Consider the following 16,291-nt stretch of genomic DNA (forward strand, 5'->3'; position numbering starts at 1 on the left):
GTGCAGCTGCTGCTAGCCCCTCCTGAGCATTCCACAAACTGGGGATCACCCATCCCTTGCCCACCACTGCCAGGCAGTCCACCCAGCCAGCTCCATCCCCCTACCAAAGCAAGTATCCAAACACACAATCCAAGGTGTGGATGATCTCTGGAGATCACTTCACCAAGTCTACCACCAGTGACACCTGAACACTACTCCCAGGGTCTGAGGTCAGGCTCACTTAACCTGCCACTACCAGCAGAGCTAGGACCCACACTCATGCATCACTTGCAGGTCTGGGGACCAGCCTGCCCAACTCACTGCAGCCACCACAATACCAGCACAGACACTTAGGTTCCAGGGAGTTGTCCACCGCTGCTACTGCAATCGCCCATGCTACACCTGCTGCCCAGGGGCTCAAGAAACTGCCCACTTGCATGACCCACCACTGCAATCCCAGCACTTGAGGAGGCCACCTGGAGGCCTAAAATCAGCCTAGATGCAAGAACACTGTCACTGGCATAAGCTGCCCTGGGGCCAAAACACTGATGGGATGCTCGGTTCACTGCTGCCACCACTGCGTCCAAAAGACTGTCACACCTGGTATCCCTGACCCCATCAAAACTTCACCACGGCCTCCACTAACAACCACATCTTAAGCCCCTGGGGAAATCACAGACACACTAATGCTGTTTACAGAAAAAAGAAAATCATACGGAGACTACACACTACCACACACACACAGAATCAAAATCAAAGTGCCATATCCAACCAACACCATACATATGTCTTCAGAAAAAATTCTCTCCAATAAAAGCAATGTCAAAAAATGCCATTACACCAGATGTGCAGATACCAAAGTAAAAACACAGGAAACATAAAAAAGAAAACATGATACACCTCCAAAAGAACACAGTAATTATCCAGCAACAGATCCCATTCAAAAAAAAACTCACAACAAACTTACAGACACAGGAGTAGAAAGATGGCTAACAGTGGCTGGGAAGAGCAGTTGGGGGTTTGGTGGGGATGTGGGGATGGTTAAACGGACACACACACAAAAGATTCCAGCATGAATGAATAAGACCTATGTGATAGCACAATAGGGTGACTACAGTCAATAATAAGCTAATCGTATATTTTAAAATAACCTGAAGAATGTAATTGAATTGTCTGTAACTTAAATGATTAATGCTTGAGGGGACAGATACCCCATTCTCCAAGATGAGCTTATTTCACATTGCATGTCTATATCAAAATATCTCACATATCCCATAAATATACATACTTGTGTACCCATAAAATTTTTTTAAAAAATAAAAAACTTTGAAAAAAAGAAATTCACACAACCCCAGAAAAAGAACTCAATTTATTTACTCTAAAAAAAAAACTCAGTAAGATACAAGAGAATTCCGAAAAACAATATAAAGAAATCAGAAAAACAATTCAGGATATGAATGAGAAATTTACTAAAGAGGTAGATATCATAAAGAATCAAACAGAAATTCTAGAACAGAAGAATTCATTGAATGAAATACAAAATACATATGAAACCTTCAATGACAGACTAGATGGAGCAGAAGAAATACTCTCAGAACTTAGACAAGTCTTTTGAAATAACCTAGTCAGACAAAAATAAATTAATTTTAAAAATGAACAAAGTCTTCGTAAAAGACAACATAAAGTGAACAAATATTAAAATTTTCAGTGTCCTAGAAGGTGAAGAGAAAACAAAATATTTTAAAAGCCTGTATAACAAAATAATGATGAAAACTTCCCAAGTCTAGCAAGAGATCTGGACATCTAGACACATGAGGCTCAGAAATATGCAAACAGATACAATGCAAAATGTTCTATCCACAACACATGACAGTCAAACTGTCAAAAGTCAAACACAAGGAGAGAATTCCACAAACAGCAAGAGAAAAGAGTCTAGTCACTTATAAAGAAACCCTCATAAGACTAATAATAGATTTCTTAGCAGAAACTTATAGGCCAGGAAAGAAAGGGATGATGTATTGAAAGTGCTGAAAGAAACAAATTGCCAACCAATGATACTATATCCAGCAAAACTATCCTTCATAAATGAAGGAGAAATAAAATATTTTCCAGACAAGCAAAAGCTGAGAAAATCCATAACCACTGCACTAGCCTACAAGAAATGCTCAAGGGAGTACTTAATCTGGAAGTGAAAGGACAATATCTACCACCATGAAAACACACAAAAATATAAAAACCACTGGCAAAGCAACACACAAAGAAAGAAAAGACTCAAATGTTATCACTACTACATGAAACCACCAAACCACAGTGATAAATTATGAGAGAAAGAACAGAACAAAATAACCAGAAATCAATTAATAAAATAACAGGAATAAACCCCCACATATTAATAATAACCCTGAATGTAAATGGATTAAACTTTCCACTTAAAAGATATACACTGGCTGAATGAATTAAAAAATAAAAGACCCAACTATATGCTGCCTACAAGAAACTTATCTCACCTGTGAAGACACATATAGACTGAAAGTAAAGGGAAAGATATTCAGATATTCAATGCAAATGGAAATCAAAAGTGAGCAGGAAACCAAAAGTGAGCACGAGTACCTACCCTTAGATAAATCAGGCTTTAAGTCAAAAAAAACAGTAAAAAGAGACAAGGTAATTATATAATGATAAACGGATTCAACTAGAAGAAATAACAATTCTAAATATATATGTACCCAACACTGGAACACCCAGATATATAAAGCAAATATTACTAGATTTAATGGAGGAGATATAGTCCAATACAGTAATAGCTGGCGACTTTTAACAATCCACTCTCACCATTAGATAGATCATGTAGACAAAGTTAACAAAGAAACACTGGATTTAAACTGCAAATTAGACAAAATGTACTTAACAGACATGAACATTTCATTCAACAGCTACAGAATACACATTATTCTGATTAGCACAAGAAACATTCTCCAGGATAGATCATAAAATAGAACACAAAACAAGTCTTAACGAATTAAAAAACAATATCAAGTATCTTCTCAGACCACAACAAAATGAGAAATTAATAACAAGAGGAACCTTGAAAACTGTACAAATACGTGAAACTTAAACAACATGCTCCTGAATGGCCACTGGGTGAAGGAAAAAATTTTAAGAGAAAATCAAAAAAATTTATTGGAACAAACAAAAATCTAAACATGACACACCCAAACCTATAAGAACAGCAAAAACCATGCTAAGAAATAAGTTTATAGCAATAAACACCAATATCAAAAAAAAAAAAAACAAAGACTCCAAATAAACAATCTAATAATGCACCTCAAAGAGCTAGAAAAGAACAAACCAAATCCCAAATCAGAAGCAAAGAAACCATAAAAACCAGAGCAGAACTCAATGAATGAAAGACACACACACACACACACACCCCCAAAGAATTAATGAGACAGAAACAAAAAGTTGGTTCTTTTGAAAAGATTAAAAAAAAAAAAATCAATAAGGCACTTCCTAGACTAACCAAGAAGAAAGAGAAAGACCCAACTATAATCAGAAGTGAAAAGATGCTACAAATTAGTACCACAGAAATACAAAAGATCATCAGAGACTATTATGAACAACTATACTAGAGAACCTACAGGAAACTGATAAACTTCTGGATAAGCATAACCTACCAAGATTGAATCAAGAAGAAGGAAAAAAAAAAAAAAAAAAAACCCTGAACAGACCAGTAAATTGAGTAATGATACAGAATCAATAACAGAAGTTCTCCCAACAAAAAAAGTCCAGGAATTGATGGCTTCACTGTCAAATTTTACCAAACTTTCAAGGAAAAACACATACCTATTCTCCTCAAACTATTCCAAACAACTGAAGGGGAGGGAATTCTCCCTAACTCTTTCTATGAGGCATTACCCAGATACCAAAACCAGACAAGGATGCTACAACTGGCTAAAAGCCAATATCCTTGATGAACACAGATGCAAAATTTCTGAACAAAATACTGTGAACAGAATCCAACAGTACATCAAAAAGATAATACACCATGATCAACTGGGTTTATACCAGGGAAGTAAGGATGATTCGACAGACACAAATCAATAAATGTGATACATCACATCAACAAAATGAAGGGCAAAAACCGTATGATCATCTCGATAATGCAAAAACAATTTGATTTTTAACTCTGAATTTAATCTTGAATTTTCAAGATCCCTTCATGATAAAAGCTCTCAGACTATGTATAAAAGAAACATAACTCAAAACAATAAATGCCATATATGACAAACCCAGAGCTAACATCATGCTGAATTAAGAAAAGTTGAAAGCCTTTCCACAAAGAACTAGAAGACAAGGATATCTACTTTCACCATTCCTATTCAACATAGTACTGGATATTCTAGCCAGAGCAATCAGGTAAGAGCACAAAAGTAAAAGGCAACCAAATTGAAAAAGAGAAAGCCAAACTGTCCCACTTTGCATATCACCTGATCTTATATTTAGAAAAAACAAAAGACTCTGCCAAAAAACTCTTAGAGCTAATAAGCAAATTCAGTAAAGTTGCAGGATACAAAATCAACATATAAAAATCATGTATTGATTCATTTTTATATGTCAATGACGAAACAGCTGAGAAAGAAATCAGGAAAGCAATTCCATTTACAATAGATATAAAAAATATATAGTGGCTTACGCCTGTAATCCTACCACTTTGGGAGGCCGAGGCCGGCAGATCATGAGGTCAGGAGATCAAGACCATCCTGGCTAACAGTGAAACCCCGTCTCTACTAAAAATACAAAAAATTAGGCTGGCATGGTGGCAGGCACCTGTGATCCCAGCTACTCCAGAGGCTGAGGTAGGAGAATGGCATGAACCCGGGAGGCGGAGCTTGCAGTGAGCTGAGATTGCGCCACTGCACTCCAGCCTGGGCGACAGAGCGAGACTCCATCTTAAAAAAATAAATAAATAAATAAATAAATAAATACACACACACACACACACACACACACACACACACACACACCCCTAGAAATAAATTTAACAAAGGAAACGGAAGATCCCTATAAGGAAAACTACACAAAAATGATAAAAGAATTAAAAGGACACAAACAAATGGAAAGACATCCCATGCCCATGGATCAGAAATATTAGTATTGTTAAAATGAGCATACTGCCCAAAGCAGTATACATATAGTTTGAACACAAGCCCTATCAAAATACCAATGTCATTTGTTACAGAAATAGAAAAAACAGTCCTGAAATTAATAAAGAACCAAGGAAGAGTGAGAATAGCCAAAGCAACCATGAGCAAAAAGAACAAAGTTGGAGGCCAAACTACCTGATTTTATAAGACTACAGTAGCCCAAACAGCATGGTTTTAGTATAAAAAGACACATAGACCAACGGCACAGAACAGAGAATCCAGAAGTAAATCCACATATTTGCAGCCAACTGATTTTCAACAAAGGCTTCAAGAACACACACTGGGGAAAGGACATAGTCTTTAATACATGGTGCTGGGAAAATTGGATATCGATATGTAGAAAAATGAAATTGGACCACCTCTATCTCTCCCTTTATGCAAAATCAACTCAAGATGGATTAAATAAAGGCTTAAACATAAGATCCCAAACTATAAAACTAGTAGAAGAAAACAACAAAAAACCACTTTAGGACAATGGTCAAGGCAAAGATTTTATGCTAAGACCTCAAACGCACAGACAACAAAAACAAAAAGAGACAAATGGCACTATATCAAACCAAAAACCTCTGCACAGCAAAGGAAATAATCAACAGAGTGAAAACACAACCTATTGAAAGAGAGAATCTACTATAAACTATTCATTCAACAAGGGACTAATATGCAGAATCTAGAAAGAACTCAAACAACAGTAAATCATCATCATCATCATCATCATCACATTAATAAGCAAAGGAAATGAACAAATATTTCTCAAAAGAAGACATACAAATGGCCAAGAAGCATATGAAAAAATGTTCAACATCACTAATCATCAGAGAAATGCAAATAAAAATCACAATTAGGTATTGTCTTACCCAAGTTTGAATGGCTATTATTGAAAAAAAACAGTAACAAATGCTGACAAGGGTGCAGAGAAAACAGAACTCTTATACACTGTTGTTAACATAAAGTATATAGCCACTTGGAAAACAGTGTGGAGATTTCTCCAAAAACTAAAAATAGAACTATCATATAATCCAGCAATCCCACTACTGGATATTTATCCCAAGGAGAAGAAATTAGTGTATCAAAGGGACATGTGCATTCACATGTTTACCACAGCACTATTCACAACAGCAAAGATGCAGAATCAATCTAAGAGTCCATCAACAGACAAATGGATAAAGGAAGAGTGGTACATAAGCACAATGGAATATCACTTGGCCATAAAAAGAACAGAAGTATGTCGTCTGCAGCAACATGGATGGAACTGGAGTCATTATGTTAAGTAAAATAAGCCAGACACTGAAAGACAAATTTCACAGTTCTCACTTATACGTGGGAGCGGGGGGGGAAAAAAAAAAGTTGATCTCAGTGAGGTAGACAGATACCAGAGGCTAGGCAATGTATGGTGGGGGATGGGGGATAGGAGAGAAGTAGAGATGGAGAGGTTGGTCAATGGGTACAAAAATACTGTTAGATACAAGGCACAAATTTTAGTGTTGCATAGCAGAGTAGGGTGATTATAGCTAGCAACAATTTACTATGTATTTCAAAGTAGCTAAAAGTGAGAATTTGAAATGTTCCCAACACATAGAAATAATAAATACTCAAGATGGATACCCCTAAATACCTTGATTGGATCATTACACATTCTAGGTATGCAACAAAATATGATATGTATGCCACTAAATATGTAAAATATTATGTATCAATGAAATAAAGTGATATTAACTAATGCTTAAGATTCTGAGACCTTTAAGGGTATCCTAATTTATCACTTTCCTGGTTCTACAAAAATACATAATAAAACAAAGATAATGTAGCCGGGCGCAGTGGCTCAAGCCTGTAATCCCAGTACTTTGGGAGGCCGAGGCGGGTGGATCACGAGGTCAGGAGATCGAGATCATCCTGGCTAACACGGTGAAACCCCGTCTCTACTAAAAAATACAAAAAAACTAGGTGGGCGCGGTGGCAGGCGCCTGTAGTCCCAGCTACTTGGGAGGCTGAGGCAGGAGAATGGCGTAAACCCAGGAGGCAGAGCCTGCAGTGAGCCGAGATCCGGCCACTGCACTCCAGCCTGGGTGACAGAGCGAGACTCCGTCTCAAAAAAAACAAAAAACAAAAAACAAAGATAATGTAAAAAGCCTAAAGAACAAGAGAAGTATAAATAAGTTGAGATTGGACAAAACACACAAATACGTAAGTAATAAAGGACTATGATTTAAATGTGAAATGTGACTTAGTTTCCCAGCAATCAGGGCCAAAACAGAGAAGCAGGAGTAACAGAACTCTCAAGGAGAAAAAGTAAGAAACGCTATTTCCTTAATCAAATTAAGTTTTGATTAAGTGTATCAACATCTAACAGTGTTCTTAGAATACAGATATCAAAATGCAGACTCATGAATTTTCTTCAAATATAAAGCTTATCCTAACAATTAATTTTTTGCAAGAATCATGTTACTTTTATCTTTTCAAAGGTTTTTATAGCTAGGAACCACCTCAAGAATAACAACAGGATTTGAAATAGAGGCAGCACAGAGTAAGTGAGCAGGTGACAGGATATGCATGCAGCCACACATTTAGATTTTGGCATTCCTAAACATCTTGCCAAGAAAGATATATATTCCCTACAAAATTGGTACTATAATTAAGAACAAGTATATTCTGACCAGAGACTGCAAAACAAAAACCAGGTATGCGGATGGAAGTATTTCTTCATCATAATTTTCTTGTATCTATGTCTGGGATGGTTTGGAACACAGAAGCAAAGAGGCCAGTCAATGGAACCCAGTAATTATGATCCAGTTCCACACCCAAAAAGGTCAGAAAGACAGTAAGAACAACAATGAAGAAAAGGGACCCAACAAACATATCAAACACATACTGATAGTCAATACAGGGAAACAATCACTATGGAATAAATTCTTGTTGATTTGGGGGTTGTCATGTTTCTTAAAAGCTGGCAAAACCAGCAGCTGGCAAAATAAAAATCTTAGAGAAAACAGAGGTAAAGGCAGGGTTTTTAAACTTTCTGGGTGAGGATCTGTAAGAATCTGATGAAAATATGGATTCTCTTACCAGAAAAATGGGCATAAAGTTTTGCAGAATTTCAAAATTATTTTTTAGAAGACCTCCAACATAAATAACAATAAAAAGGCATCTACGTGATGAATAAATTGAAACTCACCAGCACTGAAAAATCTGCTCTGAGTTTTCTTAAATAGTTTCAGAGAAACTACACCTGTGGAGCTGCTGATGTGGTTTTGGGAACTTCAGGCTGTCTACACTTACCTTTCAAGTTTTTGACACAGCCATTAAACCATTTAAAATTTAGTATTTTTTCATCTGGGAAAACAAAACAGCAAAAACAAAAACAAAAAACAACAAGAGATAGTACTAGTTAGACAAAATGTTATGTAACCACCTGGTTCTTTTTCAAATTACTCTGGTGTTTAAGGACTTTTGATCAAAAAGGTTAAAAGACCAAGGCTCATTTTTTCCGCTGGCTCAAAAAGTTAAGAAGTGGCAGGAAGGGATTCACAAGAAAACAAGATCAATATTGAGTTTTCATTTTTTTAAGGAGAATAAAATAAACCACAATTTGTTTCTTAAAAATCCGATTTTTAAACTTTGGTTTACAAATATAGTACTGTGCTATCTCAAACTGTGGTTGGCAAAATTTTAGTTGGAGCAAGATTACTCTACCAACACTTAAACAGATGTCTTTTGTGAATCCTAGAACAGAAAAAGCTAGAAGCTACATAAAGAAAAACACTGAAAATAAGATTCTGTAACAATGCAAATATTTTTCTTAAAAATGCAGCCATAAAATATGGATGTAATCTATGAATAGATTATAGATCTCAAATAACTATTCACTTCAGGGCCAATAAACTTGGGCATTCTGCATACAAGTACACAATTCTAAAAACCACAGGCAAACTTGGTCCCTGACCTCACAGAGCTGACTATCTCGCAGGAGGAACAGGCAACAAGAAAATATAATTAAGCAGAGAACCCAGCGGGTACTAAAGGATACCTTCTTCACTCATTTTTTTTTTTTCATTTTAAAAATGTAAAGTATAATTTAGATGTATTAAAATACACCAACTGACATGTTTCATTGGATGAGGTTTGACAACTGTATGCATAACATCACCCTCATCAGGGCAGAAAGTTCCCACATGCACCTTTAAGCACTTCTTCCCAAACACACTTTGACTTGTTTCACCATAGATTCACTATGTTTGTTCTCAGATTTCAGATAAATTGAATAATTGTAATTCTACTTTTTAAAAAGGTGAGTCAGGCTTTTTTCATTTAACACGTTTTTGAGATTTATTCACATAGCAACAGTTTATTAGTTTTTACTGCTGAGTAGTATTCCATTTCATGCATACTACAATCCATTCCCCTTCTGAAGGGCATCTGGGTTGTTCCCAGGGGAGGAAATAATAAGGCTGTACATTCATTCTTATAAAATATGAACAAGCATTCTTGTAAAAGCCTTTTTTAAGGACACAGGTTTTCACTTATTTGGGTCAATACTTAGCAATTCCACTCCAAAGTTATATAGTAGACGCGTATTTAAGAAATACTAAATAGTTCTCCAAAACAGTTACCATTTATACTCCCATCAGCAATGTATAGGAGCTCCAGGTCCTCCATATCAAGTTATATTTGTTTTAAGAGCCTACCTTATATATCACACTGGGTGCTAGAGACACTAGCAAATAGGACAGACCTGTCCTCACGAAGCTTACTGTCCAAAGGACTCGCGGATGGCTTCTACAACTGACATCTAACTTAAACCTGGATGAATCATTGAGCAAAAAGGCAGAAAAACAGTAGAAGTGTTCTTGAGAGAGGAAAGAACACACGTAAGGGTTAAAAAATACACATAGGTAGTTTTCATAATGCTAACAGAAAATAAAGATAGAACAACTTTGTGATGGCAGAAATATGCTTTAAAAAAAAAAGGTAAGAAAGCAATGTAGTAAGCGTAAGTTTTTAAAAGTCAAATAAGGATTCCTAAAAAGACAATGTGTTTAGTTTATCTCCCTATTATAAGCTCTCATTGTATCATGTTCATGCACAGCATTGGTCATTCTTACTGGTTCAAGTTTAACTCCCTCACTAAACTAGAATCATGTCTATTTGGGTTCACACTACTGTAGCCACAGTCCCTGACAAATAAGAGGTATTCAATCAATATTTTTTGATTACATGAGATCAGAGAGAAGTTAGGTAGCAACATTCACAGATGGAAAGAAAGGTTTATGAAGGGTATTTGTATTAGTTTCCTACTGTTTATAACAGCAATTTTAAACAAACTCAGTGGCTTAAACCAACATATACTCATTATATCACAGCTTCATGGGTCAGAAATCTAGGCATAGTTTAGCTGGATCTTCTGTTTAGGGTCTCACAAGGTTGCCATTAGGATGTCACCAGGGTTGGGTTCTCATGTGGAGGCTAAATTAGGGAAATAATCTGCTTCCAACCTCACTTAGGCTGCCGGCAGAATTCATTTCCTTGAGGTTATAGGACTGAGGGGCCCTGGTTTCTTCCTGGCTGTTGGTGGAAGCATCATAGAGGCTGTTGATAGTTCCTTGCCACGTAGGCTTCCCTAATAGGGCTGCTTATCTGATAATGCTAGCAAGGAGTCTCTGGTGCAAGTCTACGGGTAAAACAAAGTTTTACACAACATCACATAATCACGGAAGCAACATTCCATCACCCTAGACTCTGTCTACCACTCTGTTCTTCAAAGACTATCAATAAATAGGCTCTCTTGAAAATAACCCTCTTTGTAAAGCTTTACAAAGCCACCTATAACTGTTTGTTTGTGAAGTGTACCATAAGAGTTTACACATACAACTACCAAAACTGGCCAAGTTAACATGTATTCGTGGGAACGGTAAATGAGAAAGCGACTAGTACCACCAACAGAAATGACCAATTACGAATGCTAACATAAGCATAAAAGAATCAGGAAAGAGGCCAGGCACAGTGGCTCATGCCCAGCACTTTGAGAGGCCGAGGCAGGTGGATCACTTGAGCCCAGGAGTTCAAGACCAGCCCGGGCAACATGGCAAAACCTTGTCTCTACCAAAAATTTTTCAAAATTAGCCAGGCGTGGTGGCATGCACATGTGGCGCCAGCTACTTGGGAGCCTAAGGTGGAGGATCATTTGAGCCTGGGAGGCACAGGTTCTAGTGAGCTGACACCACTGCAGTCCAGCGTGGGCAACAGAGCGAGACCCTATCTCAAAACAAAAACAAAAAAATCACCCCAAAACCACAATCAGGAAATAAGGGAAAGGAGTATAATTCAACAAAGGGAGAATAAAAATATAAAAGTAGAGGGCAAAAGATAAAGTGTTAGAACACCTCAAGGATTATTCTATTCCTTCTCCTTTTTCCTGTTAGTAGGTCCTCTCAGGCTATATAAGGTATCAGGTCTTTCTTATAGGACTAAGTACTACTATTTGGAACACTTCATATATACACAAAATTCAGCACTAATAGGGACAGAGAACAACCAAGGTAAAGTACAAAGCAGCTAAGGCCAACTAAAGTTGGTATTTCAATCTACCTTTTATTGCTCCTGCCATCTAGTGGCAGGATCAAAAATGAAAGGATGCCAGAATGATGAACTCTACTAAATGTAACACATGGGGAAAAAAAAAAAAATCCCCCTTCAACAGAACGAAAAAAACAGCCTAAATTCAATCTCACCAAGTGATACACATGAGCACTGTCTAGATAATCACATTAAACATAGCCAATTTTATAACTTAAAATATGGAAACTCATGAGTTATGTTCAAGCCTAGTATGATTACATAAATTCCTATCAGTGTTTAACAACAGGAAAACAATGATACAAATTCATAATGATTACTAATGATATATGAGAAGAACTTTTTTTACTAGGTTACTTTTACTAGGTTAACTGAAGGGAAAGACTCACAAATGTACCACCATAAATGTGGCATTGTACAGTTGCAACTGGATCTCAGACTACTCTCACAAACCTCTGTCTGCTCTTGCAACTGATGGCTAGTCATTTTGATTGAAGCAGAGAGCATGTCATAAGCTTCAGATACACAAAGTACCTGTTTCTCTACTTTGAGCAGCACAGAGAGAAAACCAAGGGTTGTTTAAAGGCTGCAAATGTCTTGGAAGACTCCTCAGAGCTACTCTGCATCTTCCAACTTAAAGTTAGATGCATGTGCAAATCAAAAAAAGAACACACAGAGCAAAACTTTTGAACACACATTAACTGAAAACAGGATTCCTATTTTAGTACCATCTCTTCTGCCTCAATCGGCAGTGACAACTGTCGATTTTTATCAGTATCCATTTGAAAAACGAGGGTCTATTCTGATTTATAAAGGACATTTACTAAACTAATTAGAAAAAAGAAAAAGCAACTGGCAACAAAAAAAAATTACAACAAAGTAAGAGGCTGTTAGAGCATTTTAATGGCACTCAAAAAAATCTGAAAAAAAATCCTAAGATCACATACAAAATAGTGTATTTGATCAATTAAAACTATCCGGTGACACTTTGCTCAGCTAAGCCCAATAGAGATGGAAATCTAAATAAGGAAGGCAGAAGGGATAGGCACAAATGTTCTTTCTCTTTATATAACGCACACACAATGTGTATAACAAATCTTTAGGTCAGGCATAAATATTCATATATTATAGAAACATATCTCCAGTAAATATTATATATAAACATGTTATATTTACATTTCTTGTTACTAGCTATTATCTAAATTAGACATATGATTACGCATTATACTATATAGAGGATTTCTAACAATTATTAGATATACAAATATATAATACACGTTTACGTCAGACCCATAGTCATATACTATAAATATAAAGTTTATAACTAACAAGCATTATTTGTAGTAATAATATCCCATGGCCCACAAGTTGGTGTAATGGAAGAGCCAAAGTGGTTGGGCAACTAAATAATAGTCAAAAGCAAAATGACCAACTTTCTGAGGACAGTCTGGGTGGAAAGCAACAGCAAAGGGTAAACTAAAATAAAACAATCACTCAGAATAAGCAATGTATACAGGCCTGAGAACTTAACTAAATACCATAGAGGTTAGTGGTATAATACTCAACTTAGTCATCAAGACAAATCAGGAGAATCAGGGGGGATGTTATCAATGAGGAGATACTCAACTGTCCCATTTGAAAAAAAAGTATGTTCCTAATGTGGATATACTTGTTCCTAATGCAGTAATTCAAATAAACAAATAAAAAGATATAAAACATTGAAGAATGTCAGTCGTAGTTTTATTATCTATATGACTTTGGTAAAGTCACTTAGCCTTAGGCCTCATGCTCCTCATCTATCAAATAAAACATCGACATCAGTCTTTTCCATGAATTGCAGGGAACACTAACTAAAAAAAAATTAAAATCTTACAGTGATTAATAAATTAAATATGGTAAATACTAAATAAAATTAACAGTTAACTGAAGAACTTGTTAAGACTGTAACATGGTAATGTGTATCAAAAATCAGTATCAAAGAATGTAGTAAGCAGTCTTTTCCCAAATTCAAATTATCAAAGATTATTTTGTTTAGAAGGGTAATTTCTGGAATATGTGGTTTGCAGAACATACTTTGGCAAAATAATAATTTCTTTGTGCTTGCCAGGTATGAAGTTTGTTCCATATTACAGGGAAACCAAAACTTATCTCCCTCAAAGGGGGAAGATTCTTCACTCCCTTTCCAAACAGAAAAAAACAGCAAACTAATGAGGGAGCAGAGAAAGAAGAGTATAAAAGGAGAACAAATCAGTTTTCTCCTACCTTTAGAGAGGCTGAGGAGAGATGGTCAATACTGAACTATAGGGAAGCTTTAGTATCCTTAACATATTTAAAATAACTTAAATTTCTGTAAAATAATAACATGCACTAAATGCCTCAGAGATCAGCATGTTTGGTATACTCTATTTTAAAATTTATTTTGAGAATACAAATGTCAAAAATACTTTTATTAAATTTTAAATGGACTCATTTTGTTCCCTGTTTTGCAAATGAGTCATCCGTAAAACAGGGGAGAAAATGGCTGTTCTCCCCCCCACCACCCCCTGATTCACAGAAACATTTTTTTCACTGTTTTAAAATGGCTCATTTTCCCTGTGTTACTATGCTCAACCTGGTGAAATCTTTTTGCCAAACTACTTGACACCTAAACTTTATCACAGTAACATTGTATCAGCATTATTATAGCAAGTATGTTATACTTTAGTTTACTTCTTAAGCAAGGATAACTACCTCTTTAAGACACTTAAAGTGGAAGAATTCGGGGCAGGAAAGAATAAAAATGAATGAGGCTCAATCATGCAATGGCTGGAATCACCACTCCTGTTCCAGCCAAACAGGAAGGTAAACGACTAAACATTACTTGGTCAAAAGTCTCAAGATGCTCTGTATTTCACTACATGTCCAAGAATCTTTCCACTAAGTATTATTATTTCCACTCTGTCTTTGAATGTTAGATCCAAGAAATCTGAGGTGACATGAAAATAAGTCATGCTGCCTGAAGCACTGTTTTTATACTGCAGAGATATGCTGAGGTGCCTTCAACATATAGAATTGTAAGGATCAGAAACTATACTTTTACACAGAACAAATCTTCCTAATTTGAAGGTTGGGAAGAAGTGTCTACAAATTTATTAACGTCTTTTTGTACTTGTTCAGGCTGTTTTATCCAAAGCTTTGCATTTTGGAATTCAGAATTGTTCTGTGGCATTTCAGTTTAAAGCAACTGAGTTGTACTTGATGCATGCCTACAGTGTTCTTCTTAGATTGAGTCTTGTTCTGTCATGCAGGCTGGAGTGTAGTGGTGCGATCTCAGCTCCACAACCTCCGCCCCCCAGGTTCATGCAATTCTTGTGCCTCAGCCTGCCAAGTAGCTGGGATTATAGGCATGCATCACCATGCCCAGCTAATTTTTTGTATTTCTAGTAGAGACGGGGTTTCACCATGTTGGCCAGACTGGTCTCGAACTCCTGACCTCAAGTGATCCTCCCAAAGTGTGGAAATCACAGGTGTGAGTCACCGCACCCGACCTACAGTGTTCTTTTTAAAGTATATAATGCAAACATTTGAATATTAATTATAAATCTCTGGCTTCTATTATAATTTTGAAAAATATTTTGACACTACATTTAAGATGGATTTTGAATATGCTGGCAGAACCTGGTTGATCCAAATGAATAATTTAGAGAAAAAAAAATTGAGGAATAAGGAGGGCAGGTAAAACTAGAAAGAACTTGGCGCTGAACTTACTGCCTACTCTGTCACTCTGGGCAAGTCATCTAACATCGTATGTCCTCAGTCTACTCATAGCAAAAGTCACAGTTACATTAAAATTTACCACAAGTAAATAAAAGTAATTGTAAATTCTTCCAAGCCTCAATTATTTAGAGGGGAAGGGGTATAACAGGTAGGTTGAGCAAAGCATCATGCTGATTCATAATTGTACACCTTTGCAAATGCTATTCTTTGCAACAAAAATGTCACCCTGGAGGCTGACTTCAAGGCCTATCCTTTTAACATACTAAGCAGTACTCTCTCTTCTCATCTGTAAAACTGGGGCAATAAAATATCTAATAGGATTGCTTTAAGGACCAATTAGCCACAAACTGGAATAAGATATCTGCAACAAATTTAACCCAAACTTAGGATGCAAAATACATATACATAAAACCTCCTACTAAATTAGTGAGACTAAACAACCCAATTTAAAACTTTGGGAGAGACATGAACAGATATTTTACAGGAGATAAAAATGATAAACACATTGCGGTGTTTCCAAAGACGACCCTAAACAATTCTGCCCCTACCTGTATATGCATCTCCTCTCAACACTGAGCTAAATCTGTGTGTATTTTGAGAACAACAAAATATCATTGAAGTTACTTGTGTCTATTTCAAGCTTAACCCTTAGTTGACCTGGCAGCTTCCTCCCTCTTTGAAATGTTCTCTTTCTCAGAACCCCGCTGCAATGCTGAGGCAGACTAAGCAGTCACATGGAGGAGTCAAAAGCCCCAGCTGAGATCCCAATGGAGTAAGACTCCAGA

General features: G+C 36.4%; 1 protein-coding gene across 3 annotated transcripts in view; it reads right to left on the minus strand.

Moving 5' to 3' along the window:
• LOC105470958 (STT3 oligosaccharyltransferase complex catalytic subunit B) overlaps positions 1 to 16,291 on the minus strand; it is a 104,108-nt gene that overhangs the window by 74,073 nt on the left and 13,744 nt on the right. Inside the window, exon 1 of one of the 3 annotated variants that reach the window (XM_011723326.3) lies at positions 7,835 to 7,908. The exons of the other annotated variants lie outside the window; for them this stretch is intronic. Coding sequence (XP_011721628.2) covers positions 7,835 to 7,887 — 53 coding nt within the window. The 5' untranslated portion in view covers positions 7,888 to 7,908. Of the gene's footprint in view, positions 1 to 7,834; positions 7,909 to 16,291 lie in introns of those variants that run through there. 3 annotated transcript variants of the gene reach the window in all.

This window comes from Macaca nemestrina, chromosome 2, assembly GCF_043159975.1.
Source record: "Macaca nemestrina isolate mMacNem1 chromosome 2, mMacNem.hap1, whole genome shotgun sequence".
In the NCBI taxonomy this organism is placed as follows: Eukaryota; Metazoa; Chordata; class Mammalia; order Primates; family Cercopithecidae; genus Macaca; species Macaca nemestrina.